This window comes from Vanessa tameamea, chromosome 9, assembly GCF_037043105.1.
Source record: "Vanessa tameamea isolate UH-Manoa-2023 chromosome 9, ilVanTame1 primary haplotype, whole genome shotgun sequence".
Classification (NCBI taxonomy): domain Eukaryota; kingdom Metazoa; phylum Arthropoda; class Insecta; order Lepidoptera; family Nymphalidae; genus Vanessa; species Vanessa tameamea.
Genome location: NC_087317.1, coordinates 7,673,674 through 7,697,694, shown reverse-complemented (window position 1 = coordinate 7,697,694; position 24,021 = coordinate 7,673,674). Strand labels below are relative to the sequence as shown.

The window sequence follows — 24,021 nt, the reverse complement described above, 5'->3', positions numbered from 1 at the left end:
GTTCTGTTTAATTGATTAATCTTCCCAGTAGCCGATAGCTTTTTATTGATAATTTGTAATAAATACTAATACTTTAGCATATTCTCAAATTAGATTCGTATTTCTATTCGAATTTTTTTCACATTTTTTTCGCAGCAGTGTGTAAATTTAATACAAATTAATTATTTGAAAAGGATGGAAACATTTGCGGTTGCATGAACGCAGTTGTGGTTTTGAGACAGTAGTAAAATGACTTTGATCACCTGTATACTAATTTGCACTTGAGGTCGATAAAAAAATATACAAGTTCTTAAAGTTGTTAAAAAATAATTTTGAACATTTTCTTTTCTCCTCAATAAAAATTTAGAGAAAAATAAAGAATACGTTTAATTTGTTTGTATAATCGAGTATGAAATAAATAAAACACTGTATTTTTAACAATAAATAATTTAATATTTCTATGAAATACTACGAATAACATCACATTTTTATTACAGATTTTAGCAACCAACATTTTCAACTATATTCCAATTCTCGTATAAATTAACTATTTCCCATACAAACACTTGTATTACGTCAAGAAATATTACCATTCACGTATACACTTTGTGCTGATTGATATAATAACATTAAACCAGGTACACACGTTTATATAGAATGTTATATAAATATATATATATCTGTATAAAATGGGTGATTTGGTTAAGGCTAACACATTACATAATATATTGCTATATAATGACGTGCCACATCAATTTGTAAGTAAAAAACAAAAGTACGTCAGCCATTATGTACATTGTAAAAAAGAAAATTACAAATTTAGCATAAATATTAAATATGGATGATATATTATAGTAAATTTGTGTTCTATTCTTAAACATTAATTTTTGAATGTAATAAATTATTCAATTCAAGTCGGTTGTCTTGGTCGTCGAAATTTGAATTATTATGAGTCTGTACTACATATGTACTCTTAATACTTAAACATTTATAAAAATGAAATATTTGCACTTTTAAACAATTTGAATATTTTTAAATATTTCCTAAATGTATTCGATGCCATAAGAACACAATGCATATTGATCACTTTCTATTACTTAATATACTATACTACTTAAATTTGACATTTACAGAGTTGGTATCGAATGTCTGGCCCCGGATTTATAGTATATATTTTTTTGAGTCATCGTTGAGTAATTGTCGTCAAAAAGATTTCGCCAAAAAAAATGTTTTAAATAAATAAGTACCTTTATTAAATTACCTTTAAAATTATAATTTTACTTGATACCTTAAATAAATGTCTTTTCATTATTGACTTTTTGATCCATTACAAACATATATTTTATTTTAAAAATAAATTAACAATTATAAATATTTTTTTTGTGTTTATAAGCATATCATAGCTTCTTAATTGGTAACGATTATACAAAACCCATAAACATTCAAGCTAAATAAATTTTGGTATTTAAAACGTATGGCCTCCGATGGCAAGCATTATGTTTTCAAACGCTACCCAGTTGATTAAAGCCCAAGGACCGAGCCGCATCCACAGTGGAAGAAACCCTTTGTACAGCGAGAATATTCCTTCATTTTTCACAGATTGCTTAAGACAGTCAATCATTCCACGATAAAGCGTGCCTCTGAAATACAATTAAACTTAAACATTCAATGCATAATTGTAGCTTAAAACTTAAGACTGCAGTAAAATAAAAATCTGATTAGCCTTTAGCCCACGGTTGGTATGATTATTATTAAAGATTTAATTAGATATGAGATGATCTTGTATATTAACAGTTTATAGGATGTATTACTGAATTTTGGGACTCGGTATTCGTTTCTATAATAAGATTACACAGTTATTTTTAACTTGGCCTATTAACAAAGAACACTAATATGATAATTCAAAAGTGCATTTATGAGCCTACTCGAATAAAGAATATTTTGAATTTTTCTTATAAACTTCGGTCATAAGCTTATAGCCTGGTTCGCCCTCTAGATAGGAGTATTTTATTCTAATTAGTTAGGACTATGACCTATATGTTACATGTACGATTTTGTTTGCATATAAATAATAATTAATAGCTATGTTTTTATCTTAACTAATACTTAGTTACGACTACTATCACAATTCTGCCGCAATACTCAAACGTATTCCTGCAAGATATAAGACCTAAATAAGGAAAACGCGATTATTCAGCTTCTAAGGGCATAAGGTTGAACGTCTCGAAAGTGATAAATAATTATTGATATAACTGATTTGCTGTTATTATTAACAATATGTCACATTTATATTAAGAGCACATTTATCCTACCTATAGCTTTTTCCAACCTCAGAAGGACTAAAAAAAATGACTGACGACATTTGTTGAGAGCTTGAATAATCTATGATATCCTTTTTTGATGTCAACAAAGTTTGGACCTAATATTAAATTTTTATAAGTAGTTATATTTAGTAGTTTTATTTTTATTAGGAACAGTGTAGTATTATGAAATATATATTATCAAGAACTGCCATACAGTCATACTATAGCAGAGCAATTAACAATTCTCATATAATGTGTAAATCTAAGGTATCATAAATATATTTATCATAAAATCTTTAATCCTTCGATTGGAATAGAATATAGAGAGATAAATTGCGTAGGCATTTTGAGTACTAGCACATTTGAATTTAGACAATTAATCATTTACTATATTTAATATCAAATTTTCTGTCGAACGTTCCTGAATCTATTCTGATCCAGCTTCGACTATTCCTACTCAAAATAAAATTAATCTTAATCGTAACTGAGGGTTGATACTACTTTTTTAAATCGGTTATGATATGAACCCGATCATATCGGAATATGATGGACTCTGCCCAAGGACCGACGCATGGATGGATCGGAATCCATCCATAGTCCGAACCGCAACTGGTTCGTTATGTTAGTAGACTAGAAAAACGGCAATGTGACAATTTGTTAGTACTCTTTCCCTGGGCAGTATGAGCAACCTACGACTAAGAGGTCTTACTTTTAAAAGGATCATTTATTTAGATTATTATTATTATTGTAGTTTAGCCGCGAGTATGTTCCATTGGTTTAGACTGATATTTAATAGTTTTGTGTCGTGTTTGTCGAGCTAAGTCGGTTTGACTAATGATTATTTAAATAATAAGGCAATCCCATAGACAATTATTACGCTTATAATTAATGGGGAATATTCTTAACAGTAGTAATATACGTTCATAAACTATTAAAAAGATATAAATATAATTAGTCAGGGCAGTCATGACCTCACCCTAAATCCGCGCCTGTCCGACAGATGTGGCGGTAAAGCTTAAATATTCATATGATATTTGAGACTACAAAGAAAACCTTTGTTAAAATTCTCATAGTATTCACCCACAATTACAAAACCGCAAGCTGACTCAATCTACTTCTTATTATATTAATATATTTCATGATGAAACAGTGTTCTTTGTACATGTATAAATTATATGAGTAACTATTGTTCGCCCCGATTTCGCATGGTTATGGACATTTAGGTACGAGTGCATACAAAATGATCACAGCCATATGCCCCCTAAAAATTGAAATTTCCAAAAGTAATTTTTAGTGAGCTTCTACGCCTCGAAAGTAGTGACTATACAAAATTTCAAGTTCGGAGTTCACGTGACGAGTGAGTTAGTGTTATTTTGCATATATACTTAATAGATTTAATATTCATATTATTGCTGGAAAGTTTTAATGTTTGTTATATTATATAAGGTATTATATAAGGTTTCTTTATATGGTGATGATGACACGGTAGATCAGGAATATTTGAAACGAAAGGGAAAGGAGTTACACTGAGCGTGCGCGGGTCCCGACTTTGACCCCGTTGTTTGACCTCGACCGCGCTTTGAACGCACCAACCTACTTACTGCATCGGTACGTACCGATTAGTTACATCAAAACACTTCGCAGTAATATACATATATCTATTTCTTATTCATTGTATTTGTATTATGAATGAAATAACTGAAATTCTACTCATTTTGCAAAATCGAAGAAAAACTTTACACGAAATATAGTATTGTAATTTTCAAAGACATCGATATACAAAAAGTGTGTGTGATTACACACAATCATATTTCTTCTGTACCTAGCCAGTAACAATACATTATTATAACAATACCTTTACCTTTTTATTTTGTTATAAATAATCTCCGTAATCTGCTGTTAGTTGAAACACTTGAACTTTCTTAGAATGTTAAATTAACGTGTAATTTATATTGACAAGGATTCACTGCGTTATAAAATAGATCAAATAATTCTTTTATTAAATAATACCAGCACAGTATTTAATTGACCTACAAAAGATAAAAGTATTGACCTAATATTATTATTACCCGTGGAAGACATTTCTATAGAATTCTTATTTTTAACGTAATTATATATGGCCGGCAGCAAAAATTGCTAAAGTACATTATTCAGAGAAAAGTAAATCAAATTTTGCTGTTTGGCAAAAATATATAAAAAAAAATTGTGCTAATAAGGCATATTCTATAAAACAAAAAGAGATCTATTCTATTTCTATTCCGATTAGGGTGATTGATATTGATGTTAGCACCAGGCCACAGATTATACTTTGCCAGCTTTGCACCACTATAGACGGTGAATATGATTCCCTTATAGAGATATACTAACGGCTATTTAAAAATAACATATATGATATACCAATAGTATTGTTAGAATGCACTCGTTCATGCTGAGATTACTCTCTAGTAAATATTTTTTCTTTTATAATATAATAAAAGGGTTCCCAAGGGAATCGAAAAGACTTATTGCCAGGGCCGGATTATCTATGACCCCGCATCGGCTAGAGTGGCCCCCTAGACAGGCGAAACATTGAAGTAAACTGTTCTAAATTTTATTGTTAAAAAAATAGTGAAGCTAAATAATAAACTATTTAAAAATATACAATATGAGTATTGATTAATATTACTTGTCGCAATGTCTATGGACATGGCAGTGCTGACCATTTACCAGTAGGTAGCCCATTTGCCAGTCCGCCTACGGATATGACATAAAAAACGGAATAAATATTGCTAAAAACAATATATATTTCAGGAAGTTAGAATAAGGTAAGAGGCCCCTAGACGGATGCCCTGGGTTAGAGACTCAGCAGAGACCTTGCGGTGCCAAGCGTGATTAACGTCATGCTCTTTAGCGAGAGTTGTCAAACGGCGAAATGACAATCTCGCGGAAGGACGATAGGGAGCGGTAGAGGTAGCGGGAGCGTGAGAAGGACGCCTATGCTGACGTCGGTTCTATGCACACCTACTCCTCCCGTCGTAAGTCTCTATGAGATTAGAGAGGTTCTTTGTACCGAGAAAATCTCTCTAGGTTGAGGGCCGTATAGGCGGCCCAACCATCGGGGTGTTAAGATAGTAGCAAACCCGTGACGCCACCCGAAGAAACGCACCATCAATCCGAAAACTCGTAAATGCGACATGCTTAATCCGGACCTCCTTATTATTTTCTTTTCGTTATAATTTACAGTTGCGTATTAGGTACTAATTATTTGTAATCTCTGTAAAAACGTGAGGTGAAATGAATTATTAATATTTCTTCTCTAAAATTTTCTTTATACATTTTTTATTATTTCATCTGCATCGCGCCGCTTCCGCGTGCGGTTGTGCGTCAACGCACCTGTACTACCTACCCGCCTAATTAACGAAATAATAAAATGTCGTTGTCGAATCAGTGCAATAATCTAGTTATAAACGAATTACTGTGCTTTTTACAATGTAAAATTGATATCATGGACGAAATAAGTTTGGTGCAGATATGTGAATCTAACTTTAAAGACGCGGACATTTCTACTGCTAAAACCATTCTCTTCGAAGCAGCAAACTGTCGTTCTTCAAGAAAAGGGGACGGGAAGAACAAGCGTTTATTACAGGATATTATTAAAGTTCTAAAAGAAACCGAGCCCGCTTCACTACCCACCTTCGTGGCGAAAAATCTTCACCGTCTTCCACCGGTGACATTCGACTACGTGAACGTAAGGATCCTACTAAAGATATTTTAGTGCTTAAACGAAACATCCACTGTATTCAAACAGATTACGTTAAAGCATCTGAGTTGTTTCAATTACAGCAACAGATAGAAAACATTAAAACCATTCAATATCAGACACAAAGTGAGCAACAAATTGGCGCAAAATCTTGCAACGGCTTGTTTTCAAATAACGAAGCCAAGCGCGTCCCGAGTGCTTTGTCTTCGCGGCAACCAGCAGCGACCAACACGCATGCACCGTGTTGCGTACCATCGTCGACACCGTTGCCGTTCCTCACGCCCGCGCAGAGCGGCAACGCTGCGCCTGCCACTGCTTCTGTACGAGAGCCGCCCCCCGCGCCCGCAATACAATCGCTGCACGTGCGCTCGCTCGCTCGTAACCGAGTGACCCCATCAGCTGATCGCACCGAGAACGATATAACTATCACTCCTAAGCCTACCGAATTGCGAAGTTCCAATAAGACTCAATACAAGCGACGAACTGATAGCCTTGTGAAAACGACGGAACTAATAGATAATACCTTGGATGAAATAAATTTTGATGATAGTTTTACGACTGTCGTGAACAAGAAGAAGAAGAAAAAGACTTATACAGACAACAAAACCCCAATCAGCAGGGTAAAGCTATATTTACCTCTAATAAACTTAAAATAGTGCCCAAATTATCTTACATATACGCCTCTCGATTTGATAAACATACCACGGAAAACGACATCTACGATTTTATTAAAGATTGTGGACACACGGTCATAAAGGTTGAAAAACTTGTTCAATATAAAGAGACTATTTACCTCATTTAAAGTTACGATTAAACAAGAACCAGGAAAGCGTTTTTCTTAGCGCTGAGTTCTGGCCGTGTGGAGTAGAATATAGAAAATCACGTTTAAACGCAAGTTTTATAAGAACGACAACAAACCTAAACCTAATAATGAGAACAAGCATGGTCTCTTTTAACTGTAGATCTATAAAACGATGTGTTAACCATATTACCGACCTATGTGACGAACATAACATTATTGCACTCCAGGAGCATTGGCTACTTCCAGAAGACCTGGGTTGTCTGGACAAAAGTCATCCCGATTTTTCCAGTAACGGAGTTTCAGCGGTAGATACCACGACAGGCGTACTAAAAGGAAGACCTTACGGGGGAGTAACAATATTATGGAAAAAGTCTGTGTTTCCGAATGTAAGACCAATCGACACCATATCGACGCGCGTCGCGGCTGTGTGTATTCAGCTTACCGCCGGACGCAGCTTCATAGTAATGTCGATATATATGCCTACGGAGGACGCGGACAATCTACCTTTGTTTACGGAATGTTTGGGTGTCATTAGTGCGGTTATCGAAACGAACGATACTGAAACAGTGTTAGTGCTTGGTGATTTCAATGCGGATGTATCGCGCTCAAGTAGCTTATTCGGAGGTAAGATGTTAGATTTCTGTAATTACCAGAGTTGGGTGTGTGCCGATCTTGCCTTGCTAGGCACATCATCGAATTCATTTACGTATCTAAGTGACGCGCACGGCACCACGAGCTGGTTAGATCACTGTATTGTTACTGAGGCTGGTTTAAATATTGTTAATAGTATTTATATTTCAAATGATCTATATTATTCAGATCATTTCCCTATTATCATTAAATGCAATATTGATATGTTAATACCAAAGATAGATAAATCATACAGTCACTCAATTAATAGAGTGATATGGGGTGCTAGGAATCGGGAACAGAAATGTAATTATGCAAACTTATGTTTTAAGTATTTGGATTCGTATGAGTGGCCCACTATCACCTGTAAAGTAGCTTCATGCAATGATTATCATCATCAACATAATTTAATTGATACATATTATAAGCAGATAGTAAACAGTATAAAAAAAGCTGTGAAGCAGTCATATCAGGGCAAAATACGTAACAACAAAAAACCAGTCATTGGTTGGAACCATCATGTTAAAGATTGCCACTCTATAGCTAGGCAATACTATCACTTGTGGAACTTTTATGAGCGTCCTACGCAGGGTAATGTATATAACATAGCAAAAGAATGTTTAAAAATAAAATTAGATAGTGTCAATTAAATGAAAATAAAATAAAAATGAAATAAATTATACTATACTATGGGACAAATTAAGGAAAACAAAAGTACCAACTAAAATAGTAAATATTTTGGAATACTGGTATGCCAATCAAGTAAATCAAGTGAAGTGGAATAATACTCTGTCAGAGACGTATAGGCTAACAAATGGAGTTAGGCAGGGCGGTCTGACGTCGCCGGTCTTATTCAATCTGTACATAAACGAGCTGAACGAGGAACTGAGCAGCACCAGAGTCGGATGCCAGGTCGGTGGAGTGCGCGTTAATAACCTTAGTTATGCGGACGACATGGTGCTGCTTAGTCCGTCGGTCAACGGCATTAGGCAATTAATAAATATATGTGAGAAGTATGCAACTAGACACCACCTAACATACAATGTAAAGAAAACGGAAGTTATGATATTTAAATATAAGAGAGGCCCTGATATAATACTACCGATAAGTTTATGTGGAACAGTGTTAAAAATTGTTACCAAATTTAAATATCTGGGGCATATTGTACCAGATAATTTATCGGATGATGACGATTTGGAACGACAGAGGCGCAGTATAGCCTGTAGAAGTAATATGCTAGCCAAACGTTTCTACCACTGCTCTAAACAAGTGAAGGTAACGCTGTTCAAGGCATACTGTCAGTCGTTATACACCAGCCAACTCTGGTACCGGTACAAGAGGAGTGCGTATAACACTCTTCATGTACAATATTATGCATTCCGGGTGATGATGAACTTGCCCTGGCGGTAGTGCGACTGACATGTTCGCCGAGAGCAGAGTTGCAGGTTTTGCCGCGCTACTACAGAAACTCAGAGTCTCATTCTACAGCAGAGTTGCCATAAGTAACAACAGAATTCTGTCCTCTGTATTCCATATCGTCTATCTAAAAAGAGAGAGAAAAGACTTAAAGTTACTCTTTTATTATTTTTAAATTTTAATGTATGTTTTGTGTATCTTATGGGTTTGAAATTGCCTGGAATAAAGAATATTTATTATTATTCCGAAGTCATGTAATAAGTAAGAGTTTCATATTAATTAAATATCCTAGATGAGATCAAGAAATTGTATCGTGTCTACAAGTTGTTTTTTTTTTCAAAATCGATTGGTCAAATTCCTAGTTAAGATAATACTGATTTTTCAAAATTCTAATGATGCAATTTCAATTTATTTTCAAAATTTCACCCGAGACTTCTTTAAGTATGTTTTACTATTTAAAGGAGATACGGATTTAGCCATCCACGCCCAGATGAAAAAAATCGCATCGTATATTTTTATTTTTTATTTTTAGAGTCCCTCCAAATAAACTAAATATTAACAGTAAGCTCAATTATTGATATATTCAGTGCGCGCGATTATATCGTGGATGATAAATGAATAGTGTCGAAGCTAACATGAATAGCAATATTGATTTCATAAATGTAGGTCGCCGGTCTAAGGCTTGATACGCTGTAAGTATTCGAAGTAATTATTGCCTTTTAGTTAATCATGATGTGTGAAACCATACTAAAGCCAAAAAAGCAACGGGGCTTCACTTTATAATTGAAAAATATATGTTACACAATAATAGAAGAAGTCAGAATTATTATAAAAGTAAATATTTTTAAATATGTTTACATTCGGTCAATGCAAATGTTCTCACTTTCTCATTGGATGATTAAAATATTTAGTAAAATGTACCTACCAATTATCATGTCCTAAGAACAATGAATTATAATCCGTTCCCTGAGCATCCTCATAGATCAATATATCAAATCAAATAAAAATATTTTTATTCAAGTAGGCTCATAAAAGCAAATTAAAATCGAAACGTCACGTACAGTATTGATTTCAATGTAAAGCTACCACCGGTTCGGAAAGTAGATTCTACCGAGAACCGGCAAGAAAGCCAGTATTTTTCCACCATTTAATTTCAGAGATTATGTCAATGAACTGCAATGAAATTTACACATATTTAAATTTCATTTATATACCTACACGTTAACATACTTTCGTCCTCTAAAATTTATAATTTCAAACATAATATCAAAAACAATTGGTAAAATTTCCTGTCCATAATAAAATATTCTATTCTATTCTATGGTGCAACATCTCATCTTTGGCGGCGTATTGATGTCGTAAGGAATGATTAATAATTCTTGCAGCGCCAATGTCTATGGGTCCCCTTACTATCAGGTGATCATTTTGACCGTCCACACACCTATTTAAAACAATAAAATAATACCTTCCATCCGGTCCCACTGGCTGGTTCATAAGACGTGTTTTAAGTACGTCCGCCGGAGTGCCCATGACGGCTGCCACGAAGCCGGCGGCGAAGGCGGCCGCGGCATGCACGAGTGCGGTATCCGCCATACCGAACTCACGTATTAGGAACTGCTTGCTGTAGTCGTAAGCGACCAAATCACCCATATTGACGAGTGCCGCGCGTTGAACATTTGGTATTGCACCTGTTTTCAATAAGTTCACTTAATAAAACATAGTATAACATTTGAAAAAGTTGTTATAAGATTTTGAAATAAATACATTATTATCTTAATTATTATTACACGTGAATTAGTGTGATACATCTCCGTAGTATCATACACATGCTGTAAAGTATAAAATTTTACCATTATTAACAATTGAAATCAGGCCACAGAAAAAAAAATATCACCTCCACGTTAAATATGAAGAAATACAATATGCAGTAAAGAAGCTTAAACTTTTATCAAAAAACTTACCTCTCCAAAAACCTAAAATACCAGCCTCTGCATACAGCATCGTATAAGCCTGCCTACAATTGGCAAAGCGCCGCGGCTTTCCTTGCAGTACCCGTCGACCTTCTGCTTGCATTTGCACTTTCACCAGATCCGTCGGTGACGCGATCAATTGTGCCAGAGATCCTGCCACCAGACCGCCTGCAGAACTTCATTCATATTATTTATACATTATATTTTTGGCACAATAATGTAAGCATTTAAAAAATATATCAGTTTTGACTAGTGTAAATTTCACATTTAGTAAACTAAACCACACTACCACTACACTATATAGTTCCTGCCATAAATTTGGCGTGTTATAGTTTGCGATGGAGCACGAAGTACCCTTCATACTGTTGCATAAAAAATATTTATTAAAATACTTAAAGAGTAATGTGTTGAAAATCATTTCTATACCAATAAAAAGTAGGATACTCCGTACTATATATTAAATGCGGTTAAGTTAAGAGGATACTTTTTTCACTAATACAAAGAACAATAAACGAGCACACATAATTTGTAAATATTTTATCCAAAAAAAAAAACACTAACATGGATAACACGAGCTAAACTTTACTAAATGTACCAACACAGTGTCCTAGAATATTGTAGATCTTAAAAAGGATTTTAAAAGTCTAGCTTCTCTCATAATAACTATTTCTATCTATTACAGATTAGTCAAAAAGTATAGATTATATGAAAAGCCATTTCCTCCCATTTATTATTAATCCGTATTAAAATAAATGTTTAAGTCACCTCGGTAGTCACATTTAGTACAGATTAAAATAGACTTTACCACTCTATCATTCTGATGAATAATTTACAAGATATGTGATAAACAAAAAAAATCATTCTCTGCGAAACGAGTGGCGAAACTGACTGTTTAAATTAAATTTTCACTTTTAACAATTAAAATTACCCAAATTTGTATTTATAATTAATAAATTACACAAACTAATTTGTATATTATTCATGTTTCTCGTATTGAATAATGAATACCTATATTTTCTAAGCGCACGTCTCATTTTCTTTATTAATAAATACCACCCATTCGAAGCCTGGCGGATCGCTGACTTATAGATACTAGCTCGTAGACTAGTCACTAGTCTAGTGAACTAGTCGTTCCACGTGTTTAGATATGCATATATATTACATTATTAGAACGTCCTTCACGAAACGGGGTTAACAAACTATACCTCTTATCGTAGATAACGATATAAATACACACTTCATTACAACTAGTACATATTTTGTTTTTATTTGTTTTCTTTTACAAACTTTTATTTATATTCATATTCAATTAACTAACAGAACTTTGAACTGTTAGAAATAAAAATGTTTGTTTTATAATTATCATATCTTCGCATTTAAAATTTATAAAGTAGGTACAACATAACAACATTGTAAGCCACAAGTTACTCTATAAATATGTAACAACTAACAACCTATATTAAATGCTGATAAATATGTAAATTATAAACACAACGCATTTGCGACGGAAATAATAAAAAATTTGCCTTTGGTCGATTTGTTAATTGTAATGACGAGTTCTGTACCCTTAATCGTTATATTGTTTCCACTCACCCATTGAAGCAGCTCCCAGAGACACCTTCCCATTTGTGTCTTTAAATGCATTACGGAAGTGTTCGTAAATAATCAACCGACTGCCCGAGTAGATGGCGTGACGTTGGAACATTGGCATGAGCCCACTCCATAGCTTCGAAATACCTTCCTGCTTCGCAATGCCCAGAGCCGTTTTTATCATTCCGTGATTCTCCATCTGTGACAGATTACGGAATTCTTTTAACATATTTATATTCTGCTAATTGTTTTCGTTTCATATGCGTTTCAATTTTTTGTAATTTAAATAAAATCTTGATCCGTTCCGACATAAACAATTACACTCTAATTGCTTACTTAAATAAAATTTATGTTAATATTATATTAACCTTTAAGCACCGACGTGCATTTTTTGTAACGTTAGTACCGATGTGAGGCCATAATATCAGTTTTTTTTAAGAAAAGTAGGAGTTGAATATTTGTCCTTGCATTATGATGAAAAATGAAGAGTTTTAAGAAAATTTAAGTATAGAAAGAAAATCAACTTAATTAAATGTTTGAGTACAACCCTATAATAATATTTGGCTTAAATTTTGGGAAAAAAATCAGACCATTCGATAAAAAAAATACTTCTTGCAGAAAAACAAAAAATAGTATTTCTCACTTACGACTAATATAACTCTTAGATAAAAAATAATCTAGGAAAATAAACCTTCCGAAAACAAAAATATCCACAGTTCAACTACTCGCTAAATTTTAAGCACAGTCAGGGGACACTTATTTCGCGCACTACAAACAAACGTTATTAATGCACGAATAACATGTATCAGTCGTTTTTCGTTTGATTCCAGGTTGCCATGGAAGATAAGTTTTTTGTGTCTTGACTTCCTCAGCTTCATCTTCACACTTTTCTGGCTTATCAGAACCAAGAATCCCAGTTGGGCATAGCGTGAACTTAGAATGATTTCATTCTAAGTTCACGCTCTAATACCAACTGTCGAGATATTTTTTTTATAAACGATCCTCTATCAGGGTGTCGTCCCACGAGTACATCATGTAAAATATGAGAATCGACGCAACTAATAGCTAAAATCCAGTAAAAAATGATCATGATCGTCGTCTTGATCGGTGACTGCAAGTATACACAGAGCATTTCTTATCTATTTCGTCTACACCGACTTTCGTAGAATTATGAAAATATATAATTTCTGGCTCCCTTGAGTGTGTTTGTTCTTTCATTATGAAACATTGATGAAGCTAAAATGAGAGCTATTCCTTTCTGGGCAACATGAGACAATATCGTTGTATCCTTCGTAAAACCAAATAAAGTTAAAAAATTCTGGGGATTTAAAATTCTGGAGATATTTCTCTTTTATTTCTTTTTAATCTGTCGCATAACTTTTCGTTTCGTTTACTGCCGGAAGTTCTTGGTGTATCCATAGTTCATAATATCTCTCAAAATAACAGTTTACTCAAAAAATAAATAAAACAAAAAACTTACGTAAGTAACGACATGAGGCCTGTGAGGCCGCGTCGGAATTTCAAAGGGTAATTACTCACCAAATACATCCGCGACTACAACATTGCCGTTTCTGACATCAATGTGGGCACTAACCATGCAGCTACTGAATAGCTGGGATCGGTATCGTGAAGAGAAAGGACTAAACTAGCAAGTCGAGTACCTATCGGGGCCTCTGAGACTGCACGTCGGTACTTACAGGTTAACGAGCCGTATTCGGAGGACTCAAGCGTTTTAATTTGGATTATATGTCTTGTTTATAAACATGATTAGTACATACACGAGTTTGCTAGATAAGTTAACGTTATTACAACTGCTCCGCTCCTAAAGGTCATAGTGTAAAATTATGTAGCCAATAAACTACCGCATTGCCTCGTTGTTTTAGTAACTAGCTTATTACGATCTCGAGGTCCTGATTTCAAACCTCAGATCAAATCAATTAAAAATCAATTAAATGTCGATAAATTAATTTCAGTAGTAGGTATCCCGATGGAAAATAGACCGCCGTTGTTACTGGGCGTAAACTCTCATCGGTCGTGTCGGATTAACGTCACATCGGATTAAGAAAGTGATGGAATAGAGAGTACACCTGCGTTTGCACGCGCACTTGCGTCGGTACCTACTTTAATATCTCCTGCTCAATCCGTGACCGAAATCGGTTAGGACATGATCGACATTCCATCATCATATTATTATAATCAATGGTAATTCTGCTATAAAAAAAGAGATCAACTATACCAATTCCATCTTTGTAATGTATGAAGGTTCAGCCAATAAGTAAAAATAATATAATTTTTTGCTATAATAAGCGTCTCACTTTCTACAAACCAAACCAAAAGCTTTATTGATACAAACGTGGCTAATGTAGTACACTGCCATTAAAAAAAAGTAGTTGCATTGCTTACCGTGTATCCATGCTTCGCTGCGGCTACCTCGGACTGTATTTGTAGCCTTGTCTTTGTTAAGTCGAACGGATATGTAGCTAAAAATGCAATAAGTATAATTAAATACCTTAAATTGATTAAATACGTAACTATATAACATCTGCATTGTGTATTTTCATTGGATCTAAGTATAAAACCTCTTTTTTTCAATTTGGTTAGCAGACTAGCAAATGGGCCACTTGATTGTCACGTGTCGAGTGGTCACCTCATGTACATAGACATTGGAACTGCCAAAAATATTAACCATCCCTTGCATCTTCAATGCCCCACGAACCTTGGTAACTAAGATGCTATGTCTTTGTGTAAACAATAATATTTATAACATATTCCGAGGTTACTACATTTATTTACAATTTAACAATAAAAAATAAGTTATGTTTTATTGCTGGTATAATGTAACTACGATTTGAGCTAAAAGTATTAACTGAGAGCTTGTGAAAGACAATCTTAAGAACGTCTTGAATCTTGATATCTGAGAGCGACGGATTAAATGTGGACAATGGTAAAAGACTTAAAGCCAAGTGAGGGAACTGCCTACTTCTTTTAAAGAAGGTTTAAAGTTATTTGGAATAAGTACATAGTACTTGTCTTAGCTGTTTACCAATACCAGTCAAGATCTTAAGTATCGTAAATACCCTAGCAACTAAGCAAATGCCTCCTCTCTTCTTATAGAGAAGTTTTGAAGGTAATGAATGGTAATTTTTTTTTAATTTACCCATTTATCGGTAAAAAAATTAAGAGTTAGATTTTTTCAAATAAAAAATGATATATCAGAAATTCAGTAGTACATTTAAGATCCATCTCAAATTTAAATCGTGTACATCCTACATTATAACTAAATAAAATGAATGTAACGATTGGCCAAATTGTAATTTAAACAATAAAGAAACAAACTGTGCTCTAAATGTCTATCTATACTGTTTATTATGAGGCGAATTGGCCCAGTGGTTAGAACGCGTGCATCTTAACCGACGATTGTGGGTTCAAACCCAGGCAAGCACCACTGAATTTTCATGTGCTTAATTTGTGTTTATAATTCATCTCGTGCTCTGCGGTGTCTAATTTCAACGAAATTCTGCCACATGTGTATTCCACCAACCCGCATTGAAGCAGCGTGGTGAAATATGCTCCAAACCTTCTTCTCAAAGGTAAAGGAGGCCTTAGCCCAGCAGTGGGAAATTTACAGGCTGTTAATGTAATTTTTTTTATAATAAACTGTTTTTTTATAATGTCTTAGTGTAATAATTACTAAACCAATATACATAAAACTTATACCGGATTATGTAGCGTGATTCAGAGGTAATATTATATAATAGATGCACTTCGCTGTTCCAACCGCTTTATATTTTACTATTGACGTGACAAGCGTTAATTTCATTTTCTTCTTTTGAAATAAATGATAATCAAATAAAACATATGTAATAGTTTTTGCTTACCTGACTCCGCGGCCCAAGCCCCAAGCACAGCAACACCATAGCGAGCTGGTAGGGAGTCGGTGCCTTTAGAGGCGGGGTGGTCAGCGTTACGAAGCACAGGCATTTTGATTATTTATCACCTTATTACAAACTCTCCAGTATCCATAATATCTATAAACAAAACAAGGCCTTTATTTTTAACACGTTAAGACAAGCATTGTCATCGCTTACATTTTATTTCTGAGGAAGGCCAGTCTAAAAAAAAACTAGTTTTGTTCAAGGTCATGTTATCACGTAAACGATAAGGAAATACTAAACACATTGTATTATTTCTTCATTCCTGGTCGGTCGTGCTTGCTATAATCACAAGCAAACGGCCTGATAAAAATAACATAAATGATTGTACAAAGAAAACCAACATTTACATTAAAAACGTACATGAATACAGGCGTTGATAAGGAGTTTCTTATCTTCAACAAAGTAAAAGAAAAAAAAGTGTATAAATTATTTGAAGCTCTCTTTAATACTGGTGGTTTGCATGATCGGAAATATCGATTCGAGTCCGTAACGTATACCATCACATATGTATTGATAAGTAAAAGTCAAGGCGACTTCATCGATAACCCGTAACCCATCTCTTCAATAGACAGATATTCGATTACTTTTAAACGGATCGCTTATGTTCGTTTAAATATCGAACCAAAGTGACACATTAATTTTGTTTGTTACTTCCGTCTCATACGATAATAGCTCATGAGCAAACAATAAAACTCAGAACGCTTACGTTTACTTCTATACAATTTCATTAACAATGGCTTCTATTCTAAAGGAAGATTTCATTCTAGCGCAGTAACCACAAGTATTTTATGCTTTAGTGAATACTGAAGCTGATTGTATCCATTGCGATTTTAATATTAATTACTAAAGTTAAATCAAATTAGTAGAACGTGATTAGCATAGTTGCTCTAATTAAATACACGCTTTATAAATAATAAATAATTTTCGGGTATTCTGATACATTTAAGAGCATGACTATATAAATACAGTTGAAGAAAACAAAACAAGTAATTTCCTAGCGGTGAGCCAGCTACAACTCAGGTTGCTTGTTCAATTTCCGCACATTCAAACGTCACCTCGGAACATGTGTATCTCTCGTTAACCGCAAACGAATTTTTTCCAAGTATCCTTGATCTACCACAATATCCACTTTTCCTGTTAACATTTATTATAATTATAAAAATAATCTTTATTTGAAAAATATAAGCATTACAGTTATTACACCAAGTCGCTTATATCTACACTAATTACTTAACAATTTTTTAAATATTCTTACTAATTTTTCTAAAACATACTACTAAGTACGAATGAAATAAAATTTAGTAAAAAAAAAGTAAACAAAATAAGCTTAAATCTATTTAGGAACTACAAAACATCTTTAAAATTCTGGAATATATAGAATTGTTTGAATATAGTATAAAAGGGATCACAAAATATGTCTACATCTCGACAACAAAGTGGGAAGCTATTTAAAAGTTTAACAGCCCTAGCAGTGGGGCTGTACATTCAGTATCCATCTAATGTTGTAGATAAGCAATTTTACAGGTTTAAAGATATATTTTTTCGATGATATAGATAAGCGATATCAAACGGGCAAATGGGATACCTGATGGTGTGTAATCACCATCGCTCATAGACACTATGAGTGTGCCACCAACTTTGGGATCTTGGATGTTATGTCCCTAGTGCCTGTAGTCACACTGCCTCACCTCCATTTAAACCGGAAAACAACAATCCTATTAAGTATTGTTGTTTGGCGGTAGAATTTATAATGAGTAGGTGGTACCTACCTAGATAGGATTGTATAAATTCCTACCACCAAGTAAATTAAGAGGTATACCGAAAATTACATTGTCGAGGAAAGCCGGCCCTGTTTTAATAAATAATTTACTACTTTGATACTATAACATAGAGGTAATTTACATACAAATGTTTATTTAAATTAAAATATTATAATGATCGTCGTAACAATACACTTGAGGTAAATAAATGTCTTAACATAATATTTCTCTTTCAAAGTCCAGACAGCTAACCTACACTAACCTAACCGAGTGCAATGTCCAAGAATCGTTACCATTTAACATCAATATACTTTAAGAATCAATTACTGATTAGAAATAGTCACCGATAAGGAATTGACGTTCATATGTTTTATCGGTATATTGGAACCGACTCAATATATCATGGTACATGTGTAACGTATTTTATAAAGAACTTTTTTTACAACTTAACAACTTGGTTTTATTGCAATTAATAATCCATTACATTATTTCTACCTTTACGATTATCCCAATTTCGTATAGCACGTAAATATATGTATGACATTTATTTATATACGTCTAAAAATCTATTAAGTATTATAAATATTGCGGAGGTATGAAAACATAATTAGTTGAATATTTAATAATAAATATTATACAAATAACAATAAGCCTTGTTAATATTAATGATATGAAGACTTATGATTTATTTATTTAAATGCGTTATTGCACAACCTATGAGTAAATATAAGAGAAACAAAAAATAACAAATGGTGCGCAAAAGGCGATCTTATAGCTTATAGCGATCTCTCACAGACAACCTTTGGTGATAAAAGCTTAGAAAGAAACAGGTAAGTGCAGATATTAAAGACGAGATAATAATGATAACATTAGGATATTTATATTAAGGTACACACAACTACATCCCAATAACATACACATAATAATATATATTATATAATTAAAACTATCAAATTATATATATATACATCATTATAAACTAATATAATATCAGTGATTTGAAATGAAATGAAGATTTATTTATTTAATTATTCATATTATATAATTTTATTTATATAAATTTATTTATTTATTCATAGACAAACTAAATTGAACCAGAAGATTATGCATTCATCGTTACACAACAGCTACTTATATCAATATTATAAAAGATATAAGTGATATTTAACATATGGATATTGTTGCTGTCGACCACGAAAATGGAATAAACCAAAATCAGGGAATTTAAATTTTAGACCATCAATAGAGGGATCATTTTCTTCAATCTGTCGATCAACATAGTGATTCTATTCTCCGTGCCTTCCCGATAATCCTCCGTTACTTTTAAACAAGGTGAAGCAAAATTAACTGTTTTAAAGTCATGTTAATAAATTAGTTTTTATCATCTATACATTAATGAAAAAATTTTACAGAAAAAAATAATTGAATGAAAGGTTTACATAATATCACATAAGTATATAAGCTTTTAATATTACTTAAGAACCCAACTGTGATAATATTAATTCAAGTAGTTTAATTGATGGATTTAGATAAAATCACTTGTTTTATCTTATTTATCTAACCATATGAATCATTGTTTTAATACTATAAATATTCTCGAGAAAAAATTGTAAATACTCAGGTAAAATGAATGAACATCATGTTTAAAAAACATTAGTAAATCCCTTTTTATTTAATATTGATGATTTATAACTGGGACCCAATAATGATAGCAACAAAAATATATTCTGAGATTTGGCTCGCTCCTATAGTATCTTAAAGCCTGACTATTCTGGAAGTAAGCCAAATTTCGAATATTACACAGACTCGAGGGAGCTGAGGCATGTAAAATTACGACTGTATTAGAAAAGGTTAACATTTTTCTAAGCATAGCAAAATATAATTTCGAATGGAAATAGACGCAAATAGGTTAATATATTTTTATCAAAATCGTTATATTATTTCGTCATATCGGTATTTGGAAATTTGCCTTATCTTTGCTGCATTTTTGTTTGATATTACAATTACCTATTGAGACACCGGGGGGCAGAAGCCTCGTAATCTTAAAAAAATAATATATGAACAAAAATAGTAGGTATGGTATAATATATACAAATAAGTCTTAAATTACTTTTTTTAAAGTAAACCACAACTTTTGTAGGTAACGTTTTTCTATGTGATCAATACTTCATAAAATCCATAAAAAAATGTCTTTAAAAGAAAGATTTAAGAGAATTCATAAAATCAAATTTTCGGATTTCTTTACACGTTTATACGTGATCGGCACATCTATGTAAGATAATAAAAGTCTAAATTTACTGGAGGTTTGGATTTTTCGGAAATACAATCAAAACTTTACTATTAAATTTATATATTGGGCGATAAATGCTTTAAATAACATACCATTCTTTAATTTGAAAACACACACTATGTTTTTTATATATATGAATTCACTTGGTTATATTTTCAATTTTGATAATAAATAATACAAGTTATGTTGTTACACAGGCACGAAGAGTAAAAATGACGATGCACGCGATTTTATTGTACTATGTACCCATTCTAAATTATCGCTAATTGAACGTTCTAAAAATACGTTTCAAATTAAAATAGCGAAATTATGCTACACAAACAGAATTTTTTTCTAATTTAATAAAAACTATAACATTATTAGACTGTTTTATATTTAATACAGGCACAATTTAAGGTAAATTAATGGAACTATGGTTTATGTCTTGGTATTTTTTTCTATAAAAAAGAAAATAAAATAATTTTCAGTCCCATTTTATAGTCCCATAGACAACAAGCCGATTTTTTTCTGTACTACAGTAGACCACTTCTTACTTTATATAGTTACCTAATTCAATGCGTTTTCACTATTTAACATACTTGTGACAATTATAAATAATTATTTAACTTTTAAAGAGGTTTTATTATATCAAATATTAAAGTTCCATTTTTTAATAAGAATAATTGTGTAAACTATGAAAATAAAATTAACGCTCTAGATTACTGAGCATTAAATTACGTAATTCTAGGCTGTTGATCGAGTCTAATGATAATCTTGGCTAAACAAAGATTGTATAAGCGCTATGCATTGTAATAATATTGTCTGTTGTATTCAAATATTATTATAACTCGTATTTGATTATTGTTTAGGGCGTTACTTGAAGTCTTGAACCGTTGAATTATAATGATATAAATTTTACCTTTGGTGATAAGCTCCGTAAAATTTATCAACACACAAAATTTCAAATATCCGAATCTATTATATCATAGTTAGTTATCGTTGATGGTTAAGGTCATATACATATGTACAGGGTATATATCTCCGACTACTATCTAATCTCAAATATAAATTAATAACCCTTGTGAACAACATTAAGCGAGTCCATTCTCCGAAGTTGAGGATTTTGAGATTGGTATTCTATCCAAATAGGTAATTACAGATGAAATTCTTCCTATTGTTGTGCATCAAATAACAGAATGTAGTGCCAGACTGAGCATTAAAGAAGTGCAACGGCCACATTAAATGCAAAATTTCGCAATATCTGTTCTCAGAACACCTCTAAATTAAGTGCGCCATCAATTTACGTTGTAGATGATATTATACCTTCACGCACAAACTAGGCTCTAAACTCGGCTAGACTAACTAAAACGATAAAATACGAAAGAGTATTTATTTTTAAATACTAGGTGTCTCACTTAACTTCAATTATGGAACTGCATGAGTTGTTTCAAACAATATCCTTTCTCGTAACTTCTTTTAAAAATAGTGTTTATATTTAACTGCAATATTGTTTAAAAAGAAAAAAACGTCAACTTCATTATCTGTAAGAGGTACTTCCATAACATTTTTAAGAAATTAATGCTTTCTATCAAACTAATCAATCTATACAAATATTATAAGAGGTATTTGTTTGTATGTAGGGAGGGGGTAATCGCTGGAACTAATAACAGAACTAATGGTAAAATTCTAAAAAAAATCACTGGTAGAAAGGTATATTAAACCTGAAGTGCTGTAGAGTATATTTATATCATATAATTTTATTTATTAATCAAATGATATGGTCTACATGTACAAGAACTGACATAAAAATAGTATTTTGTAAGGTACATATATTTCATACATCTAGGTATATAAGAACATTCATCATCACACTATTCTTAATAAAGAAGGTATGTAAGTATTTCAAGTTAAAAAAATAGTTTGATGTTTGATCTGGAATCGAATCGAAAACATCATATGAGATATTTATAGTGGCGGTCAATGCCTATCGACAAATGCCGCATTACGGTTCGTAAAACGTTTATTGACCCTTGAGGATCAGCTGTTCTTTGTTTTAGTTTATTTCATAACTTTGTAAATAAATATAAATATATATAGGTCTATAAAGAAACTTCAATTGTGCGATTACAAATAATGAATATTTTTATTATTTAAAAATAATATTATTACATACAATTTTCGTTCAGAATTTTTAAATTAAGAATATATCAGTTGCCGAAATACATAAAATCTTAAAACTAAATAAAAAAATATGCAAATTAAAATGTCATTAAGTACGGTTGGTTGATATAAATATATGTTGTGTATAAAATCGATCATTAGTCACCTACCTTTGTAAAACACTAACTGAATCACCGGAACGACTGATTTATGAGAACGTAATGAATTTTCATAGCTTGATACGGGCGTAATGTAAACATTGAACTGATTACATCAATGACAAGCTATATTATTATATCACGATTAGAATGAAAATTCTGAAGAGGATGGCTGATACGATTACGAGTGAGTCAGAAAGGGTGCAAAGTACTCGTGCTTGTCCCAAATTCGCAGTCGTCAGCCGCTCGCGGCGCGAAAGAGCGCGAAGACAAGAAGCGGACAGCAGCTGGCGTCCGACTCACATCGCTACCGACTTGTAACTATTCTATTCAAGCACCGTAGAATATCCGACGCCAAAAGAAAGACCTCAATTATCTATATGTACAATTGTACTATATAGTATAGCCGCCTACTATTCGTTGACGTCATTTCATTCAAGAGAACTCCCGTAAAACTTTCATTGATATCGTTCACCTCAACAAATCGTGAGCTAGTGTGATGTAAACGAATTTTTTATATAATTTTATTTTATATTCATTCATTAATTCTTAGGATCGTCCTTACTTCTTTATACATTTTTTTCCTTGGGAGAATTAATACAATTGAGTCTCTTTCAAGTGTTTATTCACTATATTATTATGATATTACAACATAATTCTCCGACATAGTCGCCATATGTAATATTAATACGAGATTTCGTCCTGATCGATTTCGGACTACGACTACTACGCAGGTGCATGAGTGTGTGCGCAAACACAGGTGCACTCTCTATTCCCTCACTCTCATAATCCGATGGGACGGAAAATCCGACACGACCCAGGACCAACGGCTTTATATTATTTTCGAAGCACGGGAGTGTACTAACAACTTTTAGACCCTGGGCTGTTATTAAGAAGCTTTGGACAGAAAAATTCAATATATTTTTATCGGCCCTACCTGAGACTTGAACCCAGACCCCAGACCTGTAGCCGTATATCAAGCCACTAGACCAACGAGGCAGTCAAAATATATTAAATATACTATTTTATTAAGTCCTTAAAAATAAATTTATTTGTTAGTCTCATTTAGCTGCTAAGCATGTCGTGACAATAAACTAGGTTTGATTTTTTCATACAAGACTATGGAACATAAACTTGTTTATCATTCCATAGCCAATAGGGCTATTATATCGTTCGATCTGCCAACGCCAGATGGGACGCGTCGCTTGCACTGTATGTAACATGTAATCAAGACTGAATATTAAAAACAAAATAAATAACTATACCCAGCAGAAATAATGTTTAAAAGCGAATTCAAACAATAAAAAACA

The 24,021-nt window shown here is 32.8% G+C and overlaps 1 protein-coding gene across 2 annotated transcripts; it reads right to left on the bottom strand.

Annotated features, from left to right (window-relative positions):
• Positions 1-410: 410 nt before the first annotated feature.
• On the bottom strand, positions 411-23,039 carry LOC113395005 (mitochondrial uncoupling protein 4). Of its 2 annotated transcripts, none has more exons than XM_026632512.2 (7): positions 22,724-23,039; positions 16,308-16,457; positions 14,833-14,909; positions 12,433-12,628; positions 10,831-11,007; positions 10,335-10,557; positions 411-1,619 (listed from the first exon to the last, which is right to left on the bottom strand). In XM_026632512.2, the coding sequence occupies exons 2-7, from the start codon at positions 16,408-16,410 to the stop codon at positions 1,445-1,447; spliced, it is 951 nt and encodes a 316-aa protein (XP_026488297.1). In that variant the 5' UTR covers positions 16,411-16,457; positions 22,724-23,039; the 3' UTR covers positions 411-1,444. The 2 variants fall into 2 exon arrangements, with proteins under 2 accessions (XP_026488297.1, XP_026488298.1); XM_026632513.2 differs by lacking the exon at positions 22,724-23,039 and adding an exon at positions 20,507-20,643.
• Positions 23,040-24,021: the final 982 nt, after the last annotated feature.

What these genes read in the sequence shown, in the direction of transcription:
- LOC113395005 (XM_026632512.2), bottom strand. Translation starts at nt 16,410, where the DNA reads ATGCCTGTGCTTCGTAACGCTGACCACCCCGCCTCTAAAGGCACCGAC. An exon ending in CAGCGAAGCATGGATACACG is followed by an intron (nt 12,629 to 14,832) that starts GTAAGCAATGCA and finishes AATCTGTCACAG; the next exon opens with ATGGAGAATCACGGAATGAT. An exon ending in TCTGGGAGCTGCTTCAATGG is followed by an intron (nt 11,008 to 12,432) that starts GTGAGTGGAAAC and finishes GAAGTTCTGCAG; the next exon opens with GCGGTCTGGTGGCAGGATCT.